This window comes from Phycodurus eques, chromosome 1 (genome assembly GCF_024500275.1).
Source record: "Phycodurus eques isolate BA_2022a chromosome 1, UOR_Pequ_1.1, whole genome shotgun sequence".
In the NCBI taxonomy this organism is placed as follows: Eukaryota; Metazoa; Chordata; class Actinopteri; order Syngnathiformes; family Syngnathidae; genus Phycodurus; species Phycodurus eques.
Window position 1 is genome coordinate 34912853 of NC_084525.1, and position 27701 is coordinate 34940553.

The window sequence follows — 27701 nt, forward strand, 5'->3', positions numbered from 1 at the left end:
TACATTTTATTGATTTATTGATGAAAAATATTTGTGACAATGTGAATGACGGTCATGACATGAGCTCGGTAAAGAGCGACTGATTGGCTAGGTCAGTATGATGTTCCTGAGGTCGTGGCAAAGACGGGCTACCATTGAGCCCAAATCGGCCGATGTTGCCACTTAGGAAGTAGAAAGGCACATGACTGATTCTTCCCGTGGACCAACACTATGGAGGGAAACACTTGATAAATTAGTCTGCTCTGGAAGAAAACACCACATTATTTTCTGAATGGAATAAGAGAATCAAGGAGATTACTGACCACAGTGAGCAGAGCTCCATGCTGAAAATTTGGGTGGAACTGCACCAGTCTTGGTTGTGCACCAGGATCCCCTTGAACAAAACCGCTATAATGATAGGAAGGACAAACTCATATTCACATTTGGATCAATTTTCTTTGAAAAATGTAACATGAAACTGCAGCACACATGGAATGCAAGCACAGATGGAAAAACACCTACCATGGCAAAAGTTCAAAGATGGGTTTCGTTCTGGTCTTAAACACAGGAATTATTGCAGGTTGCTCTCCTTGTGGACCACCTAAAAGGTCAGCAGTTAGCAACTGTCCTAAGTAATGTCGACAATACCTTATTACAGTTAATGTTTACATGGCAGTGTCTTATTCAGAGTATTGTCATCATCTTGTCAACGTAATAACAAAAGAGAAAATCAACATTGTAAACGTAGTCAAGGTTAGGTTCTACAGTATGAGGTCGCAGAAGAGCAAAATACCTTTGAGAAGCACAGCAAGTCTTTCTCCTCTCGGATCCCATGTCAAAGACTGGATCTCTCCACCAACACTGTACAAATAAACTTCCATGGTCATATACTGTACATGATACACGTTTTTTTAAGCGCTAGCTTTTCAGATTACAGTTCTTACGTGACATCTCCCTCAGGTGTGTTAAAGGTTGTCTGTGATAGGTCGGCCACCACTGATGCTGCTTGTGGCCCTTTTGATGTGCCTGTGGGGACACCTACCAAAAAAAAAACCCCACAGAATCAGTCGAGCCAAACAGACTTGTATGGCTCACAACAAATACAAAACAATAAAAAAAATGTTTTTGCACATTTCTAGGGCGCCAAGGACACTAACTCATGGGGGTAATTAAAAGGTGACATTCCACTAGAGCCAGCTTCTGTAGCCGGGGATCGGATTGCCAAGTTCCCTGCCTTTGGCCACCACCCAGCTCACACTGCACCCGACCCCTATGGACCCTCCTACAGGTGGTGAGCCCATGGGAAGGGGGACCCACGTTACCCTTTCGGGCTGTGTCCGGCCGGGCCCCATATGCGCAGGCCTGGCCACCAGGCACTCGCCTTCGAGCCCCACCTCGGCGCCCCAGTGACCCACATCCGGGCAAGAGAAACCCTAAATCCATTTATAATATTCATCATAGGGGTCTTTTGCCGTGCTTTGTCTGGTCCCTCACCTAGGACCTGTTTGCCATGGGTGACCCTACCAGGGGCGTGAAGCCCCAGACAACTTAGTCCTAGGATCATTGGGACACAAAAACCCCTCCACCACGATAAGGTGACTGTTCCAGGAGGCGAAAAAATTAAATGTACCCCCAAAAAAAATTCTACTTTACCCAGGGCTAACTGAATACAAATGCTATTACAAAGGCCGATCTCAAATTGCAACTAAATGAAAGCAAAACAGTTACTGCATAAAACTCAATAACATTAGGCTGTAAGCACTGACTTTTCATTTGAAAATCCCCGTCAATATAGTGAATTGTCAAGGACAGTACTCTCTGTTGTTCTGCTTGACCAATCATCAGTCGTGCACGGTCACAAACTGCAAAGAACGAAATTTGTGGGCAGGTTAGCCTAAGTCAAGGCAGCCACTACAACAATTGTTAATAGTGTCTTACCATGACACGCCACCTCGCCGCCAACGTGCTGAGAAGGCCAACTTCAAAATAAAAGATTCATATATTACTACATTGGTCATAAAACCCATTTTAGGATTTTATTTTAAAGTTTGCACGTTCAATGGAATTTTCTGAGCCAATCAGAATCGAGTATTTGCCAAGACCATGGTATAATACTGTGTGCTCTCACACAAACTTTGTAGCTGCCCTTCCAAGCGCCTTAAAAAAAGTTTTTTTTTGTAGATATGCATAAATTTTTGTTTTAGAAAATAGAGCCGATGTACCTTTCCCTGGGCCGTCACCTTATCGTGGTGGAGGGGTTTATGAGTCCCAATGATCATAGGAGTTAAATTGTCTGGGGCTTTACGCACCTGGTAGGGTCACCTTTGATAAACAGGTGCTCGATGAGGGACCAGACAAAGTATGGCTCAGAGACCCCTAAAGATGAGTAACAAATGGATCTAGGTTTCCCTTGCACGGATACGGGTCACCGTGGCCGCTCTCTGGAGCCAGGCCTGGAGGTGGGGTCTGTACCCATGGGGCCCGGCCAGGCACAGACCGAAACGTGGGTCCCCCTTCCCATGGGCTCACCATCTGTGGGAGTGCCCAAGGGGGGGTTGGGTGCGAAGTGAGTTGAGTGGCAGCCAAAGGCGGGGACCTTGGCAGTCTGATCGCCGGCTACAGAAGCTCTAGGGACGTGGAATCTCACTTCTCTGGCAGGGAAGGAGTCTGAGGTGGTGTGCAAGGTTGAGAAGTACCGGCTAAATATAGTAGGGTTCACCTTCACACATAGCTTGGTCCCTGTACGACTGGTGTCAGAATTTGGTCCGCATTGCCCGTAGTAAGTTGGATTTGTTTACAGTGAGAGTTGGACTCCACCAAGGATGCCCTTTGTCATCGATTCTCTTCATTACTTTTATGGACAGAATGTCCAGGCGCAGCCAAGGTGTTGAGGAGGTCAGGCTTGGTGACATCAGTATTAAGTCTCTGCTTTTTGAAGAAGTGTTTCTGAAGGTTTCATCAAGCCATGAACTTCAGCTCTCACTGGAGCAGATTGCAGGTGAGTGTGAAGCGGATGGGATGAAAATCAGTACCTCCAAATCTGAGGCCATGGTCATCAGCCGGAAAAGGGTGGCGTGCCCTCTCCGGGTCGAGGAAGAGAACCTGCCCCAAGTGGAGGAGTTGAAGTATCTCTGGGTCTTGTTCACGAGTGAGGGAAGATTGAAGCGGGTAATAAACAGGCGGATCGTTGCAGCATCTCCAGTGATGCAGACTCTGTATCGGTCTGTTGTGGTGAAGAAGGAACTGAGCCGAAAGATGAAGCTCTCAATTTACCGGTTGATCTACATTCCTACCTTCACCTATGGTTATGAGCTGTGGGGTCGTGACCGAAAGAACAAGATCACGGGTACAAGCGGCTGAAATTTGTTTCCTCCGCAGGGTGTCCAGGCTCCCCCCTTCGAGATAGGGTGAGAAGCTTCCCTGCTTAAGCTGCTGCCCCTGTGACCCGACCTCAGCGAGGTGGAAGAAAATGGATGGATGATATCTAAATATTTTACCATACAATTTCCATTTTCCGTACTTTTCCAGACCTTGAAATTTATTAAATCAAATTCTATACCTTCCATATTTGCATAGGAACCCTGATATAATGGACAGAAGAAACCTTGCATTTTTTCTTAAATTGAGGTTATGAACAAATTGACATGTGAAGACAATTGTGTGGCACTGATTTGTTGACATTCTTACAAACTGCCCCTATTTAGTACAACCCCAATTCCAATGAAGTTGGGACGTTGTGTTAAACACAAATAAAAACAGAATACAATGATTTGCAAATCATGTTCAACCTATATTTAATTGAATACACTACGAGCTCAAAACCAGCTGAGTAAAGAAATTAACTATGCAGCAAAGTTGGAAAAACAGTTTAGTGCTAACGACTCTAAATCAGTCTGGCATGCATTCCAATCGCTGACTAATTACAAGCGACGATCCCCCCCAAGCTGAGAACAATAGCACACTAACCAACGACTTGAATACCTTCTACTGCAGATTTGAAAAGGACACTTTCACACCCACCCATCCGGCTGCACCCCGACCTCAATCACACCTCTGACTTCTGCGTTAACCATCCATGAACAGGATGTGAGACGCATCTTCAAACAACAAAAGATTAACAAAGCGGCAGGCCCAGACCATGTGTCCCCATCCTGCCTCAAAGTCTGCGCGGAGCAGCTCGCGCCAGTCTTCACTCAGATCGTCAATAGTTCTCTGGAACTGTGCGAAATACCATCCTGTTTCAAATGCTCCACCATCATTCCAGTCCCCAAGAAACCTGCAATCTCGGGTCTAAATGACTACAGGCCTGTCGCCTTGACATCTGTGGTCATGAAGTCCTTTGAACGTCTCGTCCTGGACCACCTCAAGAGCATCACAGGTCCCTTGCTGGATCCCCTGCGGTTTGCCTACTGAGCGAAAAGGTCTGCAGATAATGCAGTCAACATGGGAACGCACTTCATCCTAGAACACCTCGACAGTGCAGGGACCTACGCGAGGATCCTGTTCGTGGACTTCACCTCAGCGTTCAACACCATCATTCCTGAACTTCTTTCCTCCAAGCTTCTCCAGCTCAGTGTCTCACCTGCCATCTGCCAGTGGATTTACAGCTTTCTGACGGGCAGGACACAGCAGGTCAGGTTGGAGGAGGCCACCACATCCACACGCAGCATCAGCACTGGGGCGCCCCAAGGTTGTGTCCTCTCTCCGCTGCTCTTCGCTCTCTACACGAACGACTGCACCTCAGCGCACCCGACTGTCAAACTCCTGAAGTTTGCAGATGACATCACTGCCATCGGCCTCATCAAGGACGGTGACGAGTCTGCATATTGACAGGAAGCGGAGCGGCTGGAGCTGTGGTGCGGCCGACACAACCTGGAGCTGAACACGCTCAAGACTGTAGAGATGATCGTGGACTTCAGGAGGCATCCTTCGCCACAGCTGCCCCTCACGTTGTAAAGCTGCCTTTTGTCAACTGTCGAGACCTTCAAGTTCCTGGGAATTACAGTCTCTCAGGACCTGAAGTGGGCGACCAACATCAATTCTGTCCTCAAAAAAGCCCAGCAGAGGATTCACTTCCTGCGGCTTCTGAATAAGCACGGCCTGCCACAGGAGCTGCTGAGGCAGTTCTACACAGCGGTCATCGAATCAGTCCAGTGTTCTTCCATCACAGTCTGGTTTGGTGCTGCTACAAAAAAGGACAAACTCCGACTGCAACGGACAATCAAAACTGCTGAAAGGATTGTTGGATCTTCCGACTGCAACGGACAATCAAAACTGCTGAAAGGATTGTCGCATCCCGGTCACCAGGTCTTCCAGCTCCTTCGCTCAGGTAGGCGCTACCGATCAATGCAAACTAGAACTAGCAGACATTCCAACAGCTTCTTCCCTCTTGCGATCAACTTCTTAAACACCTAACCTACAATTCCATTACAACATGCTGGCAATCTTTTGACTTGAGTTCGTTGTCACATTTCTGTCGGGCCAATTATATATTACTCGTGCACTCACTGTAGTCGTCTCGCCACGCTGCACTATTTGCATATCTGTTGTTGACCAATACTGGCCACTCATGCCAGAGTAGCATCTGCTCCCTTTGCACACTGATTGAGGAGTATCTGCAACATTTGCACAACCAACATTGTCCCAGATTATCACACTACTCGTCACTTTAAACCGCATACACTCCTTGAAGTCTCGGCGCCCTTTGCACAATGGTCATTGCACCGGACTATTGCAATATCAGTCATTCGAACTGCTCTAAATGCTAGAGGACTCTGCATCTTTTTGCACAATTGTCAAAAAAAAAAAGAACCGGCATTACCAGATAACTAGCAACCCTTTACTGCTCAGTGACTGTTTTTTTTGTTTTTTTGTCAATGTCTATGTCTCAAAAGTGTTCTCTGTCAATTGACTGTCTCTGTTGTCGTACTAGAGCGGCTCCAACTACCGGAGACAAATTCCTTGAGTGGTTTTTGGACATACTTGGCAAATAAAGATGATTCTGATTCTGACAAAGACATTTAATGTTCAAACTGATGAACTTTATTGTTTTTAGCAAATAATCATTAACTTAGAATTTTATGGCTGCAACACGTTCCAAACAAGCTGGGACAGGGTCATGTTTACCACTGTGTTACATCACCTTTACTTTTAACAACATTCAATAAACGTTTTGGAACTGAGGAAACGAATTGTTGAAGCTTTGTAGGTGGAATTCAGAATCAGAATCATCTTTATTTGCCAAGTATGTCCAAAAACACACAAGGAATTTGTCTCCGGTAGTTGGAGCCGCTCTAGTACGACAACAGACAGTCAATTTACAGAACACTTTGGAGACAGAAAGACATTGACAAAAAAAACGTCACTGAGCAGTAAAGGGTTGCTAGTTATCTGGTAATGCCGGTACATTTTTTTTTTTTTGACAATTGTGCAAAAAGATGCAGAGTCCTCTAGCACTTAGAGCAGTTTGAATGACTAATATTGCAATAGTCCGGTGCAATGACCATAGTGCAAAGGACGCCGAGACTTCAAGGAGTGTATGCGGTTTAAAGTGATGAGTAGTGCGATAATCTAGGACAAGAATTCTTTCCCATTCTTGCTTGATGTACATCTTAAGCTGCTCAACAGTCCGGGGTCTCTGTTGTCGTATTTTACGCTTCATAATGCGCCACACATTTTCAATGGGAGACAGGTCTGGACTGCAGGCAGGCCAGTCGAGTACCCGCACTCTTTTACTATGAAGCCACGCTGTTGTAACACGTGCAGAATGTGGTTTGGCATTGTCTTGCTGAAATAAGCAGGGGCGTCCATGATAAAGACATTGCTTGGATGGGAGCATATGTTTCTCCAAAACCTGTATGTACCTTTCAGCATTAATGGTGCCTTCACAAATCTGTAAGTTACCCATGCCATTGGCACTAACATCGCCCCATACCATCACAGATGCTGGCTTTTGAACTTTGCGTCCATAACAGTCCGGGTGGTTCTTTTCCTCTTTGGCCCGGACGACATGACGTCCACAATTTCCAAAAACAATTTGAAATGTGGACTCATCAGACCACAGAACACTTTTCCACTTTACATCAGTCCATCTTAGATGAGCTCGGGCCCAGAGAAGCCGGCGGCGTTTCTGGGTGTTGTTGATAAATGGCTTTTGCTTTGCATAGTAGAGTTTCAAGTTGCACTTACGGATGTAGCGCCAAACTGTATTTACTGACATTGGTTTTCTGAAGTGTTCCTGAGCCCATGTGGTGATATCCTTTACACATTGATGGGGTTTTTTGATGCAGTGCCGCCTGAGGGATCGCAGGTCACGGGCATTCAATGTTGGTTTTCGGCCTTCCCGCTTACATACAGTGATTTTTCCAGATTCTCTGAACCTTTTGATGGTATTATGGACCTTAGATGATGAAATCCCTAAATTCCTTGCAATTGTACGTTGAGGAACATTGTCCTTAAACTGTTCGACTATTTTCTCATGCACTTGTTCACAAAGAGGTGAACCTCGCCCCATCTTTCCTTGTGAATGACTGAGCAATTCAGGGAAGCTCCTTTTATACCCAATCAAGGCACCCACCTGTTCCCAATTAGCCTGTTCACCTGTGGGATGTTCCAAACAGGTGTTTGATGAGGATTCTTTAACTTTCTCAGTCTTTTTTGCCATCTGTCCCAGCTTTTTTGGAACGCGCTGCAGCCATAAAATTCTAAGTTAATGATTATTTGCTAAAAACAATAAACTTGTCAGTTTGAACATTAAATATCGTGCCTTTGTTGTGTATTAAATTAAATATATTAAATATGTTTTCATTTATGTTTAACACAACGTCCCAACTTCATTGGAATTGGGGTTGGACATACAGTATAACAACCTGGTGTGTCAGTGAATGTGAGAGCGTAGATAACCGTTTCTCCCTGTACGGTGAAGAGAAGTCGACTCCCATCTGGACTCCAGCAGCCAGACTAAACCAAACAAAAATACAGTAAAAAAACCTTGGAAATGTGGGTGTCGTTGAAATGTGGTGGCAATGCTTACCTGGCAGCGACCTTTCTCACACGGCCAACGCTCACATGTCCACATCCTGGTCTCCCAGACCCTGAAGAATAATGACAAATTCATCTTGCGGACCTTGCATGCTAAACAAAATGACTATAATAGTGTGTATAAAATGTATCCACACCCTTGTTCAATTGTCAGGTTTTTGTGATATAAAAAATGAGACCAAGATAAATCATTTAAAAACCTTTAACCATTATGTGACCTTTAACCTATACAATGCAAATTAGGGAAAAGAATAAATATTTCCAAGAGGGTAGGTAAAAATAAACAAGATAATGTTTATACAAGTGTGCACACCTGCTTAAACTTGGGATGTAGCTACAGTATGTTCAGAATTAACCAATCACATTAAAACTCATAAATGAGAATCAGTACACACCTGCCACCATATAAAGCCCCTCTGATTAACCGCAAATAAAATTCAGATGTTCTACTAGGCTTTTCCTGACTTTTTTTGCTTTCTAACGGAAGCCTAGAGGTTTTGTGCTAACACTGACTCCTATTTCGAACAGTTCATAACTCCCTCCGCCTTGACTTAGGTCCCAGTTTGAGCTGAAGAAAAACAGTCCAAAAGTATGATGCTGCCGCCACCATGCTTCACTGTACGTATGGTGTTCTTTTGGTAATGAGCACTGTTGTGTTTGCACCAAACATACCTTGTGGAATTATGGCCCAAAACATCAACCTTGAATAATATCAAGGTTGAACATTTGGGCCATAATTCCAAACCATAACACATTTTTTAATACCACAAAAACTGTGATTTGAACAGAGGAGTGGTGTGTAGATTTTGTATATCCACTGTACATTTGGTGAAGGAAATATTTTCCAGCAACATAACACTGTACAATATAGAAATGAGTCTCATATGAGACTTGAACCTGAAGAGAGCAGAAGGCGTCGAGGCAAGAAGATGGCTCCCATCAGTGGACCACGACAGAAAGCTGACCCCACCGCCTCCGATTCGCTGGAGGGGCACACAGCTCTCTGCTGCTACATCCCATACCTGGAAGAGGTTGTAGAAGCCTAAATACTATTTAAGTTAATTAATATGTGGATAAAAAGTAACAAGTTTATTTTGACAAAAAAGGACTATTTACAAGTTGGACTTTTGGTAGTTCATTTTCACAGTAAGTGATGAGTTAATAATTTCATTTAATTGCATTTAAAATACCTGGATCATTTAGGTGTACCATTTCATATAGCTTCATACTGAAGAATACGTAATGGATTTCTGATTTATGGATGTACCTATTTAATTGTCTTTAAGGCGGAAGTATCTGTGTGGTTAGGGGGAAGTACTGTGTGGTCAGGCTATATGGGGAGTAGAGCCACAGTCTTTTGAACTCTCTCTTTTTCTATATCGATCTCTCATTGCCTCATTTTTGTTTTTTAATGCACTTTGGACTAATTTTGTGCCCTTTCTTTTATTTGGAAGTGAACTGCACAAAACTAAGAGGAGTGTCTGGAGTTTTATTTTCAACGTATTTATGGACACGAGGAAATGATTGACAGGAGCGTCAAACTTAAAGGCTTTACTGATTACGAACCCACAGAGGTCAAGGAGGTAACAGACTGACAATATAGCAATTTCAGGAGATGATGGAGGACTATGGCGAAGGCTTTTACCATCATCGATGTGTCCATAGGCGAGGCTGACACGAGGAGAGAGCCGTTCGGTGACCAAGCAATGGAAGTGACTGGTGAGTGCCCGGAATGAGCCAAAACCTGCGCACATCCAGAAGAAGGCCTGTTCAAGAGGAGGAAGGCACACAAGACATTTCATCATGATGATGCACATTCTTCCAGATGGCAAAAGTCAAAGCTTTTCTGATAGTACCACACATAAATGAACCATTCTGTCATTTAATCCAGGCAGAGCGATTGAGCAAACAGGGTAAATAGCTTAAGTATTGATTTCGGCCTTCTTCTCTATTGCCATTGTTTGAATGCGTGAAGTGTCAATTGAAAAGATGTTACGTGAGGTAAATTGCTTCCAAGGGAGATGAATGACCTTTCTGCCACCCAGAAGTATCATGGCACCTTTTTTTTTTTTTTTTTTTTTCCCCCCCTCAAACATTATGAAATGGTCTATAGTAATGAAGCAAAGATGTACAGCAACTACTGGATACAACTGTGTGACCATTAACATGCCTGGTGGACAATGAGCAAGGGTCCATATGCCAGACCAGTAAACAGTTCTGGCACGCCACGGCAAGTCCAGAAGCACACAGCGGCTTCCACTGCACTGCTGCCACGTTCCTCTGGAGGCGGTGCTTCAGGGTGGGAGTCGTAGCACTAAGAGTTAATACAAACAAAAATGGCCATTAAATCACAATTGTTTTTTTTTTAATGAGCAAAACCTTCACAGTCTCTGAAAATGTTACAAGCATGGGAGACTCATCACCTTTTGGGATTGTAGATCTTAATTGAGTCATCCAAAAGGGCAACAGCAAACTTATCAGTATGAGGATGCCAGGCAAAGGCTCGCACCACGCAGTCCGACCTGGCAAAATAAGACAGAACACACACACACACACACACACACACACACACACACACACACACGACTACAAATTTGACCAGATTTTCCACTCATTTTCTAGATTAACTCAATCGCAATGTTGATTACTAAAAATTGTGTGCTAAACATTTGAGAGCTGCAAGTGAGAGAGGATTAAGACTTTTTAATTGTTTAAGTTATCTTTGCAGCTTTATTATTATTTATTTTGTTACATGATCAAAATGCAAATTGTAGGGTACACAAACAATTCCTATCAAGTTGGGCCGTTCTGTAAAACAAATAAAAACAGAATATAGTTATTGGCAAATCTTTTAAACCTATATTCAATTAAATACACTACAAAGACAAGATATTTAATGTGATGAACAATAGTTTTTTTGCAAATATTCACAAATTTTGAATTTGATGCCTGCACGCTCCAAAATAGATGGGACAGGGGCATGTTTACAACTGTGTTAAATCACCTTTCCTTTTAACAACACTCAATAAGCGTTTGGGAACTGAGGACACTAATTGCTGAAGCTGTGTAGCTGGCTTTCCTTCTAATTTTTGCTTGATGTACAACTTTAGTTGCTCAATAGTCCGGGTCTCTGTTATATTTTGCACTCCATAGTACCCTTCATATTTACAAAGGGAGAAAGTTCTGGACTGCTGGCAGGCCAGTCTAGTACTTGCACTCTTTTACTACAAAGCCACGCTGTTGTTGTAACACATGCAGAATGTGGCTTGGCTTCATCTTGCTGAAATAAGCAGGGACATCCCTGCAAAAGGCGTTGCTTGGATGGCACCATATGTCGCTCCAAAACCTGTATATACCTTTCAACATTAATGGTGCCTCACAGATGACCAAAAATCTGTGAGTGAGATCTGTCAATCACTGCCGATATGATTATATCGACTAGCTGCAAATTGTTCAATTTATTAATGGTGAGTGCTTTTTGGCGATATGATCTGTTTGTTTTGCGTCACAGCTTTTGCACACCTGCGCAGTGTGAAGGCGGGAAGGGACGCAACATTAGGGCAGTGCGATTATGGAAAAAATAATCACGATTATTGAGAATGATATTGAAATCATGATTATCCATCCATCCATCCATTTTCTACCGCTTATCCGAGGTTGGGTCACGGGGGCAGTAGCTTTAGCAGGGACGCCCAGACTTCCCTCTCCCCAGCCACTTCATCCAGCTCTTCCAGGGGGATCCCGAGGCGTTCCCAGGCCAGCCGAAGGATGTAGTCTCTCCAGCGTATCCTGGGTCATCCCCGGGGTCTCCTCCCCATGGGACGTGCCCGGAACACCTCACCGGGAAGGCGTCTGGGAGGCATCCGAATTAGATGCCCCAGCCACCTCATCTGGCTCGTCTCGATGTGGAGGAGCAGCGTCTCTAGTCTGAGAGCCTCCCGGATGACCAAGCTTCTCACCCTATCTCTAAGGGAGAGCCCGGACACCCTGCGGAGGAAACTCATTTCGGCCGCTTGTATCCGGGATCTTGTTCTTTCGGTCACGACCCACAGCTCGTGACCATAGGTGAGGGTAGGAACATAGATCGACCAGTAAATCGAGAGCTTCGCCTTTCGGCTTAGCTCCTTCTTTACCACAACGGATCGATACAAAGTCTGCATCACTGCAGACGCTGCACCGATCCGCCTGTCTATCTCCCGTTCCATTCTTCCCTCACTCGTGAACAAGACCCCAAGATACTTGAACTCCTCCACTTTGGGGAGCATCTCATCCATGACCTGCAGAGGGCATGCCACCCTTTTCCGACTGAGGACCATGATCTCAGATTTGGAGGTGCTGATTCTCATCTCAGCCGCTGCACACTCAGCTGCGAACTGCTGCAGTGAGAGTTGGAGGTCACGGCTTGATGAAGCCAACAGAACCACATCATCTGCAAAAAGCAGAAATGCAATACTGAGGCCACCAAACCGGACCCCCTCTACGCATCGGCTGCGCCTAGAAATATGCCCATAAAACTTATTAACAGAATCGGTGACAAAGGGCAGCCTTGGCGGAGTCCAATGCTCACCGCAAACGAGTCCGACTTACTGCCGGATATGCGGACCAAACTCTTGACTCCGGTTGTACAGGGAGCGAACAGCCCGTATCAGGGGGTTCAGTACCCCATACTCCTGAAGCACCCCCCACAGGACTCCCCGAGGGACACGGTCGACCACCTTCTCCAAGTCCACAAAACACATGTAGACTGGTTGTGCGAACTCCCATGCACCCTCGAGAACCCTGCCAAGGGTGTAAGATCTGTTCCACTGTTCCACGGCCAGGACGAAAACCACACTGCTCCTCCTGAATCTGAGATTCAACTTCCCGACGGACCCTCCTCTCCAGCACCCCTGAATAGACCTTACCAGGGAGGCTGAGGAGTGTGATCCCCCTGTAGTTGGAACACACCATCCGGTCCCCCCTCTTAAAAAGGGGGACCACCACCCAGTCTGCCAATCCAGAGGAACTGTCCCCGATGTCCACGCGATGTTGCAGAGGCGTGTTAACCAGGACAGCCCTACAACATCCAGAGCCTTGAGGAACTCCGGGCGAATCTCATCCACCCCCGGGACCCTGCCACCGAGAAGCTTTTTAACCACCTCGGTGACCTCAACCCCAGAGATTGGAGAGCCCGCCTCAGAGAACACAGACTCTGCTCCCTCATAGGAAGGCGTGTCGTGGAATTGAGGAGGTCTACGAAGTATTCTCCCCACCGGCTCACAACGTCCCGAGTCGAGGTCAGCAGCGCCCCATCCCCACTATACACAGTGTTGATGGTGCACTGCTTCCCCTTTCTGAGACGCCGGATGGTGGACCAGAATTTCTTCGAAGCCATCCGGAAGTCTTTCTCCATGGCCTCACTGAACTCCTCCAATGCTCGAGTTTTTGCTTCAGCGACCACCAAAGCTGCATTCCGCTTGGCCTGCCGGTACCCATCAGCTGCCTCAGGAGTCCCACAGGCCACGAAGGCCCGCTAGGACTCCTCCTTCAGCTTGACGGCATCCCTCACTGTTGGTGTCCACCAACTAGTTCGGGGATTGCCGCCACGACAGGCACCAACCACCTTACAGCCACAGCTCCGGTCGGCCGCCTCAGCAATGGAGGCGCGGAACATGGTCCACTATGTCCTCCGCCTCCCCAGGAACATGAGCAAAGTTCTGTCGGAGGTGGGAGTTGAAACTCCTTCTGACGGGATTACGCCAGACGTTCCCGGCAGACCCTCACAATACGTTTGGGCCTGCTTTTAGCCATGACCGGATTGTTTTTGATTTATTATCGTTGTCTGAAAATAAATCATCTAATTATTATGGCATTTCGAAAATTTAAATAATTTTTGTAATCGTAATTCACCTTATACAGGAAAAGTTTAGTCTGATTTTATGTCAGGAAAAACGTTTTTCTTTTTTTTATACAATCAATCACTGTATCGCTGTTCCTGCTGTGTGCGCCTTGGCCTCTTAGGGGCACTGTGGTGTGATGCATGGATGGAGCTACTCGTTTAATGCATTCATCCATCTTCTTTACCGCTTATCCTCACTAGGGTCGCGGACTGCTGGAGCCCATCCCAGCTATGTTCGGGCGGGAGGCAGGGTACACCCCGAACCGGTCGCCAGCCAATCACAGGGCACGTAGAGACAAACAACCATTCGCACTCCCATGCACACCTAAGGGCAACCATTTATGTTTCCTAAGATATCAAATAAACTACATTTTTTAATGCATCTCAAGATTCAAATTAACCTTGCTGGTTGCATTCCTTAACCGAAGAGCATTGACGTCCGTATTATTGGGAAGCTTTTATTTTGAAGGTGGCTTTCGCCGCGAGTTGGCGACTTATTACTGTAATGCCTAGTATGAAAAAATTAGGGGCGGGTGGCTTGATTGCTACTTTACGAGTGGAGGCTGGCTTGACAGGCGCTATATACCTACTGGGGGCGAGCCTTTAGCGTCCTCCTTCACGCACGCCCTTTCCCCTTTACATCCACATGCTGTCCTCAGCCACGTCCGCTTTTCCACTGTATAAGCAGCGTGTCGGCAGGAAATGCTCCCAGTCAGTCTAGCGGAGCGCTCATCACAAGACATTTATAGATTTTGGAACTCTGTGCGCAAAATAAGGTGCGCCGCAATATAAGGCGCCCCGTCCATTTTGGAGAAAATTTTAAGTGCGCCTTATGATTGTAAAAATACGGTAATTTATTTTTAGCCTTGTCGCGTGTCTTTTGACGTAGTACTGTAAATATCTGACGGCCAATTAAGTTATTTAAAAAAAAAAAAAAAAAAAAACGGCGGTGTGGGACAGACAACACGTCTGAGAAAGACAACACGTAATGACCGGATCAAACTACAAGACAATTTTGCTCTTTCACAATTGCACTGTCAGACTACTGCAATAAAATCTTGTATTCCGATACCACCGCATCCCGTTTTTTACGATCATTGGGCTTTATCTTGTCAACTCAAATGCTACGGGATACACTCGTTACCGTGGCAACAACAACAAGAGTGGAGCGCGCCGACGGTATTATAAGGACAAAATGGGGAAAACATGTGTGGTGGTCACCGGTGCTCAGGACAGGAAAGGACGTTTGTTTAAGGCTTGCTTGAGGTATGTTCACGTACTTTTAATACGATATGGCGCACAAGCAGGCAATAAAATGTCATTTAGCCTAGCAAGCTATTGCTAGCATGAACAGTTGGACGCAAACATGCCAAGTATATACAGTAAATGAACAGGCCATTTAAATAGACACATTCCTCCATCTTGTGATCGGATCGGTTTTTTAAACTCACTGATCGGCCCCAAAGATCCTGATTGTGTAAAGCCTACTTTTTATTCCCAATCATGACACCTTTTTCCAATTAAACTGTTCACCTGTGGAATGTTCCAAACAAGTGCTTTTTGAGCATTCCTCAACTTTCTCAGGCTTTTGTTGCCCCCGTCCCAGCTTTTTTGGAACATGTTGCAGAGATCAAATCCAAAATGAGCAATTTGTAAAAAAGCAATAATGTTAATCAGTTTGAATATTATCTTGTCTTTGTACCGTATTCAGTTGAATATAGGTGGAAAAAGATTTGCAAATAATTGTATTCTGTTTTGGCACGGTGAACAACTGGTTGCCTCACAGTTCTGAGGACCGGGGTTCAAACCCCGGCCCCGCCTGTGTGGAGTTTGCATGTTCTCTCCATGCCTGCGTGGGTTTCTTCCAGGTACTCCAGTTTCGTCCCACATCCCAAAAACATGAGTGGTAGGTTGATTGAAGACTCTAAATTGCCCGCAGGTGTGAATGTGAGTGTGAGTGCGAATGGTTGTTTGTTTATATGTGCCCTGCGATTGGCTGGCGACCAGTTCAGGGTGCACCCCGCCTCTCACCCGAAGATAGCTGGGATAGGCTCCAGCACGCCTCACTAGAATGATGTACCCCTCATCCTCACTAGGAGAAAATGAATGGATGTATTCTGTTTTTATTTACTATTTTTGACAACATCCCAATCCCGACAACATCCCAACTTCATTGGAATTGGGGTTTGTAGAGAAACATTCACACCTGCAGACAATTTAGATTCTTCAATTAACCGAACATGCATGTTTTGGGAATATGGGAGGGAACCAGAGAACCCACAGAAAACCCACACAAGCACGGGCAAAAAATGCAAACTCCACACAGGAAGGCTAGAGCCTGGATTCAAACCCACAACTTCTGACCTGTGAGGTGGATGTGCTAACCAGTCGTCTAACGTGCTGCCTGTTCATATCCAACACAGTGCTAGTTCTATTCAAAATAAAGTAACAAAAAAGATTGTGGGGTTTTTTTCGGGACTGGAATGGATCAATGGCATTTCTATTAATTTCAGCAGAGAAAATTGTATTTGATATACATGTAAAAGTAGTTATATAATAAAACATTTGATGGAATATTGCATCATATATTTCATATGGCCCTAAGAGGACTTTAAAAAAAACTGAAACGTCGCCTGATAGGACAAAGATTCTCCTTCCCTGGTCTGTGTGGCTTTGGCTAAATGTTGGCCCGATAGTTGTAACTCACCAATTCAGCGCTTGTGAAAACTCTGCGATCATGTCCTCGCTGCTCAACTACAGACCACAGGACAAATAAAAGCACACGTCAATGTCATGCAACGAACATCATGTCATCCACTTGATTGCATTATCAGGCAGAGCTTACTGTGAGATGGGGAAACAAGGAGCTATGAAAGGAAGAGATCCTCTGCAGCAATGCCAGGATGCAGCCAGAACTCACAGACAACCATTTATGCACTGTGGGAGATAGCAAAACACTACTGAATGTTACTGTATATGTCAGTCATTTATAATGATTTACGTACCCTCTTCATGGGAGTTAGTGATTTCATTCAGTAGCCCTGTAAAACCAGCATCCCGCCTGAAGGAAAAAGAAAGAAGCTTCTTTGACATACATGTGTCTAAATAATGATGCAGTGATGATGTACTTCAATGCAAAATACAGCTACAATAATAATTTTAAGTTAAATTAATCTCTACCATGCAGTTCTAATCCAAATACGGTAATTTACTGTGTACAATGCGCACCCATGTATAATACACACCCCCAAAGTTGACCTTAAAATTCTGGAAAACCCTTCTACCTATGTGTAATGCATTTTTACAAGGCATGATTTTGCTTCTATCCATATGATCAAAACGAAGTATCTGTATTTTCTTAGTTTTTTTCAAATAATTATTCTGGAGTTAAGCACTTTATTTGAACACATAATACTTTCTATTTACTTTACAGCCGTGACCCAATGGTTAAGATCATCGCCTGCCACCGTGGGGGACCGAGGTTCAAGATCCTGACTGGACGATCCACCAACATCCCCCAGACTCACGGCTGTGGTGTCCTTGAGCAAGACACTGATACCCAGAAATGCTCCCCGGGTGCTTCAGCCACCCCTGCTCCAGTGTGTTCCACTAATGTGTGTGTGTTCACTGTGATGGGTTAAATGCAGAGAACAAATTTCGTGTGCATGCACGCATGTTCATGACAATAAAAGACGATTCTTCTTCTTCTCTTATTTTGAAATTCACAGCCCTACTTTTATTTAGTAAATGAGAAAACATACAGTTGTGCTCATATGTTTGATTACCCAGGCAGAATTTGTAAGATGGGTACAATTCCTTAAAGAAAACATGAAGGGCCAGGTGAAACATTTAATTTAATTTTAATGGGATTCAAAATAAGCCGTCAAGCATTTCAGAAAAGCATTAACATTAAACAAAACATAACCATAAATAGATTTATTGTTGTAGTTCAGTCATGTTTAAAAAAAAAAAACAATATTTCACAAATTCTGCCTGCATATGTAAACTTATGAGCACAACTGTACATTTATGCAGTCATACGTACCCTTATCATATTGGAATGAAAGTGTAGGCTACACCTTTTTCCTAACCTCTAGGTGGCAGTGGCATATAAGAATGAAAGTGTGCAGCTTTTTTATAACCTCTAGATGGTGGCATACATTTATAAAATGTGAAAGTCTTTTTAAGTTTCCCCTATACCCATGTATAATGCACACTATTGACTATTCTTTGGGGCGGGGGGGGGGGGGGGGGGAATATGCATTATACACGTGAAATTACGATACCCGTGTGTATGTTTACCAATATGAAATATAACTTGGTCATGATGAACCGTGACCTACAAACGTGCTGGAATCAGCTCTTTTACGTAAACATTTAAATACTGCTTACTTTTGCAAAAAGAAAACACAAATGCATTGAAATGAATAAAGTAATTTAGTGGTGGTACTTCCAAAGCTTAATTCCAAGATTGGTGCTGGCACTATTTCTTTTTTTCAGAAATAATTTTCTGGTTGTTATCTCAAATGTGTTTTGTCTTCCCTACAAAACACTGACACAAGCCACTTCCCCCAACTACAAATTCTGTATCTATTCAGCTTCTTTTAAATATTCCAGGAATAAAAACCCTGTCACTGCCAAGCCGTGTGATCAAAACCGTGTTCCCGTCATGTCATGATTCAGGGTTTCACCATATTCTGTGCAATGTGCATACCAAGCTGCTGCACTCCTCATCCACAATGTCTCAGAGTGGTCCAGAAAGGCCGCCTTGCTGCTGCTGCTCTCAGTACGACTGTGTGGCTTCAGGGACTCTCGGGGGAAGTACAAACTCGGAGGACTTGACTCCTGTGGAGAACATATAGTATGACCATGAGATGAAACACCAACCAGAAGTTCATACTGCATTAAATAAAAACAAATACTTTACCAAATACACCTCATTTTTGTTTAGGATCTGCATTTTTGTTGTTTTAAATACAACGCATCAAATTCAATATGTATACCCAACACCAGTAATTCCCAACCACTGTGCTGTGGCACATTAGTGCACCATAAGAGATCAGGTGTGCTGCAGGAAATTATTTATAAATATATATATATATATATATATATATTGTATAGTGAAAGGACAATTGCAATTAAAAGCTTTTCGCAGAAGGTACCGGTACAATTAACCTGTGTGTCCATCAGTAAGTATACAATGTGGGGTCTGACATTAAGCCTTTTGGAGTGGTAGCCCTGTCAGACCTTGTACTGGCCCCATATATTCATGATATAATATGTTAAATGTTTTAGTGATTATTCGCGTATTTAGTGTCTTTATACTGTATAAATTAAGCCCCTTTTAAAAAATTATTTGTACAACTGCATCCATGATGATGACTCTGTACAAACCCCAATAAAATCAAGTCATTCCAATTGCACAAATTAATAATAATGCTTTAAACAATAAATCAATTACTAAATTATTAAAATGTTTACTAAGCATTGACATTACAACTGCTTTATTTTGTGTCTGGATGTTTTGCACACTATGTATAGTAATTAAGGGTGCTCCTATCAATGTTTCATGCTGCCAATTCCGGTACCGATAACCCATTAGTGAGAGCTGCCACTTACTCTCGATACCAAGCATATGGATTACCTGTAAATTTTTCAATGTCTTTATGGTGAGTGCTATTGGCTATCTGAACTGTTATGTTTGTTTGGTTTGCTTCGTAGCTCTTGCGCGCCTGCGCAGTGTGAAGGGGGAGAGACCATACACTAGGGCTGTGCGATTAAGGAAAATATAATAATCACGATCATTTTGATTGATATTGAAATCATGATAAATAAACAGGATTATTCATTCATTTCAAAAAAAAAAAATTATTTAACTGCCAAAACTCAACTAAATATATCTTAAAAGCACAACCAGAAAATAAAATAGTAACAAGGAAAATAATAATACTGCATATTAAAATCAAGAAAACAAAGAAAAATAAATACATTCATGGCTAAAAGCGTGCCAATGCTTTTAGCAAGTATTCTATTACAGTTGTCTAAAAAAAAAAAAAAAAAAATCCTCATTATTATGGCATTCAGCAAATAGATATAATTTTGGTAATCCTAATTGACCTAAAACAGGAAAAATTTAGTCTGACTTCATGTCACAGTCAGGTGTGTGTCTTTTTGTACAGTCAAAAAAAAAAAGTGTGTCTTTTTGTACAGTCAATGACTGCAACTGCTGTTCGCACCTTGGCCTCTTAGGGGCTGTATGGTGCGATGCATGTATGGAGCTAATCATTTAATGTAAGCTAAAGAAAGAGTAAAAGAAGAAAGTCGCGATATAAAAGAAGCGATATAACTTTTTTACTGCAAGTGTGCATCTCATTGCGTGCACCACACTGCCCATCAGAGGTCAAGACGTACACAGCAGTTTATGTAACCCATTGGTTAATAAAAATGGGTCCGTTTGTCCCTCATGCCTACTGCTGCTGGTTTATTGTCCTCTGTTCAAATAATATCAAGCCATTTATAACATTCCATACTACAAAATAAGTATATTGATTGATCGATATTATGTTTATTGCTGAAATTGGACCGGTATCGGTCAGAACTCAAGGCTGAAATATCGGTATCGGATCAGAAGTGAAAAAGTAGGATCGGGACTTCCCTAATCTATATGCAACGATGGTGATCCTGTGCCGTCCAGCCACACCTGGGCTCTAGCCTGCGCCCCCACAGTGTCGACCGGAAGTCGAGTGCACTGACCTCCTAATTATTATTCTTTGTTGTACATCAAAGTTCACATATGTATATTCTAGTGATGGGACAAACAACACTGGTGGGTCAGCACTGTGCCGAGCTCACAAGAGTGAAACCCCGTATTGGTGCGTGTATAGCTTTAAGAAAGAAATCATGTGACCGATACAAGAAGTGTGTCGTTTGGATGTGCCGCGCCAAATTGTGTTTATAAGGAAACAAACTGTGTTGATATGTTGCGGATTTGTAGGATGCAATTTTGCTGTTGCTGTTGGATTTTTGCTTGCCCTCACCTTGGTCCACTGACTTCATGGATCTGGAATAATTTTGATGCCAAATAAGGTAAATATTTTTCTCCTTTAGGCCTTGTTTACTGTTAGTTTTTTTTAATTAAATATGTTTGTCTTTTCTGGTTTTCAGACAAATTTACTTTTTATTTTATTGTAGGTGAAGTGTCGGGTCTGCTCCACAGAGCTATCTTACATCAATAAGAGCACTTCTTCAATGCATTACAGAGCTCGGCATGGCAATGAATAATTGGCAGATACTCGTGTGATTACCCCAGGTATGTTGAAATTCTCACAAAAAAAATAGAATTTTCAAAAATAGTTTATTACACACAAAAGGCTTTGTGTGACTGTAATGTTGTTTGTACAAATTACAGTCCTTTAATAAGCTTTTAACAAAATATTTCCTTTTGGCTTGCAGTTCCTAACAAGCAAGCAGTGGATGACGCTGTGGTCAATATGATCATCAAAGACTGTCAGCCACTCACCATTGTTGAAAATGAGGGATTCGGGGAGCTCCTGAAGCTTATCAACTTGCACTTAAATTTTTATGCTCACCATCTTCATCTGTACCATCGTAGTCTTTTATTTCATATGATTGAACAGTTAAGTTAACAAAATTCCATAAGTTAAAAATTTTAACTCACAATTTAATTACAGAAAAATTTGCTATATTTTACATAACTAATTTTAGCATTTACACAAACAAGGTTTTAAGCAAAACTATTGGTTACTATTGAGTGACCAACACAGTGTCAATACAGTGCCGACACCTTTTGTGTAGTGTGTCAATACACTCCTTGAGGTATCATCATCCCATCACTAGTATATTCTCAGAGCATACCTCGGACAAAAATTTGAATTACAACGAGTCCAATTCTGGGCCACATTGTTTTGACATTAAATCCAGTCTAGTTTCTTGTAGCATCTGGCGTGTAGCATAATGATGGGTAGGTAAAGCGGCTGAAATAACTATTTAACACGTCACCATTTTTCTCAAATATATTTCCAAAGATTCTATCCATCCATCCATCCATTTTCTGAGCCGCTTCTCCTCACTAGGGTCGCGGACGTGCTAGAGCCTATCCCAGCTGTCATCGGGTAGGAGGCGGGGTACACCCTGAACTGGTTGCCAGCCAATCGCTGGGCACATACAAACAAACAACCATTCGCACGCACAGTCACACCTACGGGCAATTTACAGTCTTCAATTAATGCATGTTTTTGGGATGTGGGAGGAAACCTCAGTGCCCGGAGAAAACCCACGCAGGCACGGGGAGAACATGCAAACTGGAACCGGGGATTGAACCCGGGTCCTCAGAACTGTGAGGTTAACGCTCTAACCAGTCGTCCACCGGGCCGCCCCAAAGATTCTATTGATAGGAAAATTCACCAGATGTTGGAACCAACCAAAGTCATCCATACATACAAAGAAAGTAGAACAAATAAGATCAGAAATTAAGTTGTGTGTAATGTGAAATGACAGAGGGAAAATGTATTGAACACGCCAACTTGCATTTATTTAATACTTTGTACAGAAGCCTTTGTTTGCAATGACAGCTTCAAAACGCCTCTTGTATGGAGAAACTAGTTGCATGCATTGCTCTGGTGTGATTTTGACCCATTCCTCCACACAAGCGGTCTTCAAATCTTCGAGGTTCCGTGGGCTTCTTTTATGGACCGTGAGTTTCGGGTCTTTCCATAGATTTTCGATTCAAGTCAGTTTATTGGCTGGGCCATTCAAGCCGCTTTATTTTTTTTTTCTTTGAAACCAATCGAGAGTTTCTTTGCCAGTATGTTTTGGATCATTATCCTGCTGAAATGGCCACCCTTGTTTCATATTCATCATCATCGTAGATGGCAGCAATTTTTTGTCAAAAATGTCTTGGTACATTTGCCCATTCATCCTTCCTTCAATAATGTGAAGTTTACCAGTAACATTTGCTGAATTGCAGCCACCATCATGTTTCCACCTCCGAACTTCACTGTTTGTATGGTGTTTTTACAGTGATTTGCAGTGCCATTTCTCCTCCAAACGTGGTGTGCATTATGTCCTCCAAACAGTTTGATTTTCCTCATCATACCAGACTATATTCTCCTGGTATTTAACTGCATTGTCCAAATGTTGTTCAGCAAACTTTGACATGCATTTTTTTTTTCCAGCAATGGTCTCTTGTGTGATGAGCGTGCATGCAGGCCATGGCGGCAGAGTGCATGACTCACTGTTTTCCTTGAGACAACAGCACCTGCAAATTCCAGGTCTTTTTGAAGCTCTCCATAGGTGGTCCATGGCTTTTGGACAACTCTTCTCTTATTCTTTGCACTCCTTTGTCAGAAATCGTGCAAGGAGCACCTGATCGAGGCACATTTATGGTGGTATGATTGGCTCCCAACTTACATATCAGGGCCCCAACTGTGCTCACTGGAACGTTCAGAAACTTGGATTTGCGCCAGTTACCAATGCTATTGCTATGTTTTGCAACAATTGCAATGGTCTTGAAACAGCTCTTTGCTCTTACCCATCGTGAGATGTGTCTTGACTCACACCTTAACAATGAGACCTTTTTGTCGGTCATCAATTAGGACTGAAACAGCTGATACTCATTTGCACTGACAAGGGACTGGGAGTTTAGGTGTTGTCTTGGCTTTCCAAGCCTTTTTCCACCTCCCTTTCTTCATGTGTTCAATACTTTTTCCCTATGCCCAGTTTTACAGACAACTTAATTTCTGAGCTTATTTGTTCTACTTTCTATATATGGATTACTTGGGTTGTTCCCAACATCTGGTGAAATTTTCAGGTCAATAACACCTTTGGAAGTATAAAATGGTGACGTGTTAAATACTTATTTCAGCTGCTGTATGTTAACAAATCCAGAAAACCGGCCGCCATTTTCTTTCGATTTCGCTGTGTCAGATTTCCGGCACTTTAGAGTGTTCTCATTGTTTTGCGCAAGGTAAACCTTGTTCGTTTCCGATGACGCTGTTGGGAAATTACTTTATTACCTCATTTTTGAAATTTTCAATTCAGATGAGATTTTCTGTGGTTCTGACAAAGATGAAAATAATCCTCGATTTTGACATAGTAACGAGTGTATCCGGTTGCGTTTGAGTTAACAAGATAAAGCCCAGTGATCGTAAAAGATGGGATGCGGTGGTATCGGAATACACAATTTTATTGCAGTCATCTGACATAATACAATCATGAAAGACCAATTTGTCTTGCAGTCTGATCCAGGTATTACGTGTCGTCTGTCTCAGATGTATTGTCTGTCTCACACCGTCGACATGCTTTTTTTTTCTTCTTTAAATATATATATATTTTTAAATATATACTGTACACGATGGCGACGCGGATTAAATGTCTTTTGCGGAACCGATCAATGAGACAATTATGACACAGACATGCAAACACCCCGCAGAGAATGTTTTTTGTTTTAACATAAATTAACCAATCTGGAAGACTCTGAAGAGAACAATAAGGCAAAAACATATATTGTTTTATGTTCACGCAGAAAAACCTATTTACACTGCTCAAGTACATGTTGATGTACAAATTTAAGATTAAAATTAAATTTGCCTCATTTCTTAGATTTTTTGTTCTGGCCTCCAACTTGAGCGAGGCCCATCTCCACCTGCACCTTCAAGATGTGCCACATGAATAGCATCCTCCTCTTTAAGCACTCTCATTCTGGAAAAGTATTGACTAAAATCATTGTCTGTTTCACATAATCTTTCACTATTACCAACTTCAAAGGCTAATCACATATGCATCCTCCAGGAAAATATTAAGTACAATATTTTTCTGTTTTTATTGGCCATTTCTGAATTTGAAGTTAGTTCATTCTGTGTTGTGGCATAATCCCTAACATCGCCCCATCGCTTCATACATTTAATATTAACATCCGTAAACTAATTAGATAATTGTAGCCACGTGTCCTAATTAATACAAGATGTACTAGTGGGTCAACTCGTCACCGATGTTACGTGTGCTTCGCAGTTCTGCTGGGACCACAACCAGGGCTACGACCCGCAGCACCTCAACACGAAAATACAAAAGACCAGTGCAACAAATACGACACTGGCTGATCTGATGAGCAAAAATGTTGCTTGAACATCCATTCATTTTCTGAGCCGCTTCTCCACACTAGGGTCGCGGGCGTGCTGGAGCCTATCCTAGCTATCATCGGGCAGGAGGCGGGGTACACCCTGAACTGGTTGCCAGCCAATCGCAGGGCACATATAAACAAACAACCATTCGCAACCACATTCACACCTACAGGCAATTTAGAGTCTTCAATCAAGCTAGCACGCATGTTTTTGGGATGTGGGAGGAAACCGGAGTGCCCGGGGAAAACCCACGCAGGCACGGGGAGAACATGAAAACTCCACACAGGCAGGGACAGGGATTGAACCCAGGTCCTCAGAACTGTGAGGCAGACGCTCTGACCAGTCGCCCACCGTGCCGCCTCTTGCTTGAACGTAAGAGTTGCAATAGAGGATCTCCGCTCCAGAGGTGGGTAGAGTAGCCAAATATTGTACTGAAGTAAGAGTACTGTTACTTGACAATAATGTGACTCAAGTAAAAGTAAAAAGTAGTCCTCCAAAAAAATTACTTGAGTAAAAAGTACAGTGAAATATTTACTCAAGTACAGAGTGAGTAACTTCTGATTTTTTTAACCACAGCATGAACATCAGTTTTAAAAAAAATTACAAAATCTAATGTGAACGTGCAAATTCTGATGTTGCTGTGTGTGTGTATGCACAGTCAAAACTACAAGAACACATCTGCAATTTACTGCATGGTGTTTTCTAAAGTTATAAGTGAGCTGAAATATCCAGGTTTGGGCAGACAGTGCCAGACAAATACTACAATACACGAAAGCTGTTGTTTTTGTTCGTCTAAATGTAAACAAGAGTAGCGCGCCGTTGCCTTCATGGTAACCACGACCTTATCAAAATGGTGGCCACTTTGGCATGATGATCAGCCGGGCTGGCTTAGCTACAAATTAATCAATACCTATGCCCGGGAAGCCCTATAGAAGACATTGTGTGAGGTCATGTGACTTTCTTGTGTAATTGTCTTGGTGAACTAAACTTAAACGTCACTAGCGCTTAAATTGGATTGGCGCAAACTGTTCCCAATGCAGAAGTCAAAGTCGTAGTATTGCACATGAAATAGTTGATAAATAAGCAATAATTGATAAATAAAAGTAGCGAGCGACATTTAGATCATTGTAACGAAGTAAAAGTACTGTTACTTTGTTCTGGTCTCGTCAACTCCTGTGACTTATCCAAAGCAGGTCCCGAGCGCACAGGCGGAACCTCAGGCCAATGCGCTCGCATAGTCCCCCGTGGAGTAATATTCACAATTACATCTGTGTGTGGATGTGTGGAATGGATCTAGCTTCCAGTGTTCAAGGTGTACGAAACAGTCTATGACGACGGCGACCCCGCCCCCCAGTTAAAACTCATCGAAGCTATATGATTCATGTAAATGGCCTATTTTGAGTTCAAAACGGTGATTTTCGCTGAAAGGCGACTGATTTGCATGTATGATGACATTAAAGACGATCAGCATACAATGCTAATTATCGGCTGATACCGATCAAGCCGATCAGTACGGTGTAAAGTCTACTTGTTTCCTGGGAAGTTTGAAGTAAATTTGGCGATTCGCTTGCTCTCCGTGTGCCCCAATATGAGATGGACGGACGCCACCATTGAAAAATCTGAAAACGGGTTGTTTATGTCACATTTTTGTCTCAACTAATCAGAAACATGGGGGCTTTTTTCCTGCCAAAGTCTCAAGGTTTCGGTCACAAATTTCCGAATGATTTACAGTGATTTCTGCACAAGTAGATTTGGGCTGATTTCCACATAAAAAGTGCCATAAAATCCTTATCCGCGTTTCAAACCTCTAACCAATGATATCATTTACTTTGATATACAAGTTGTTTGACATTTTTAGTAACATACTGTACCTATAATGTGGAAGTTAGCGCTGTTAGTACATACATAGGAATGTTGCACTATTTTTTTTTCTTTTTCGTGTGTGTTAATTGTCCAAAGCTGGGCTATTCTTTGACCTGAGCAAACGGCATAGTACTAGGTTAGCTTAGGTTAGACTTGACTAGACCTGCTGCAGCCGATCCTCCACGTTGGTCCCCGTCAGGAGCTCGTTGTTGGACTCGCACAGAGTCGTCTGTCCGCTGGGAAGGGGAGGGGGGAACAAAGCCAAAGAGCACATCTTTTGGAGGGAGCCAGGGGGAACAAAGCCTGAAGTACATATAAAACGCAATCGTTTGTTAGAACCTTGACTCCACACTGTCAAAGTGTTGTTGACAGTGTTGTGCAGTAGCTGATGCTACTGCTACGCTAGCACGTTTAGCAGCCGAACCGTTGCCAACTATATTTTTACAAGAACCGTGCTGACAACAAAGATGTCAGCACGGTTCTTGTAACAATATTTGCTCTTTGCTATACAAGACATTTAAATTACCTTATGCCAAGTCAACCTATATTTGACGAACCCAAACTTGACACTTCGATATATTATGCTTGAATGTCTTGAATCCCGCCGGGGAAGCTACGGGTCCTCAAGAAGTACAAATAGTACGTAATGTTTGCAATCATGTGCACACGCGCGCTGCTCTCTTCAGGACGGGGGTTCACATTGCATAACGACTTACCCAAACAGACAATGTTTAGTTGTTATTAGGCCTACACTTCGTTTAAAAATGTAAACGAATGCACTATAGATATACTTATTTTGCATC

The 27701-nt window shown here is 43.0% G+C and overlaps 1 protein-coding gene across 1 annotated transcript; it reads right to left on the reverse strand.

The window, feature by feature from the left end:
* aaas (achalasia, adrenocortical insufficiency, alacrimia) lies at positions 1-27512 on the reverse strand. The gene is made up of 17 exons (XM_061704515.1): positions 27425-27512; positions 27062-27201; positions 18612-18742; positions 16903-16958; positions 16743-16834; positions 16605-16651; positions 10443-10541; positions 10190-10333; positions 9665-9785; positions 8917-9041; positions 8012-8072; positions 7848-7938; positions 924-1017; positions 773-840; positions 502-580; positions 303-387; positions 1-208 (listed from the first exon to the last, which is right to left on the reverse strand). The coding sequence occupies exons 2-17, from the start codon at positions 27170-27172 to the stop codon at positions 53-55; spliced, it is 1560 nt and encodes a 519-aa protein (XP_061560499.1). The 5' UTR covers positions 27173-27201; positions 27425-27512; the 3' UTR covers positions 1-52.
* Positions 27513-27701: the final 189 nt, after the last annotated feature.

Coding starts and splice junctions, on each gene's coding strand:
- aaas (XM_061704515.1), bottom strand. CDS start 27,172: ATGTGCTCTTTGGCTTTGTTCCCCCCTCCCCTTCCCAGCGGACAGACG. Junction 18,743..27,061: donor TGGAGGATCGGCTGCAGCAG/GTCTAGTCAAGT, acceptor TGTTCTCCACAG/GAGTCAAGTCCTCCGAGTTT. Junction 7,939..8,011: donor GTGAGAAAGGTCGCTGCCAG/GTAAGCATTGCC, acceptor TGTTTGGTTTAG/TCTGGCTGCTGGAGTCCAGA.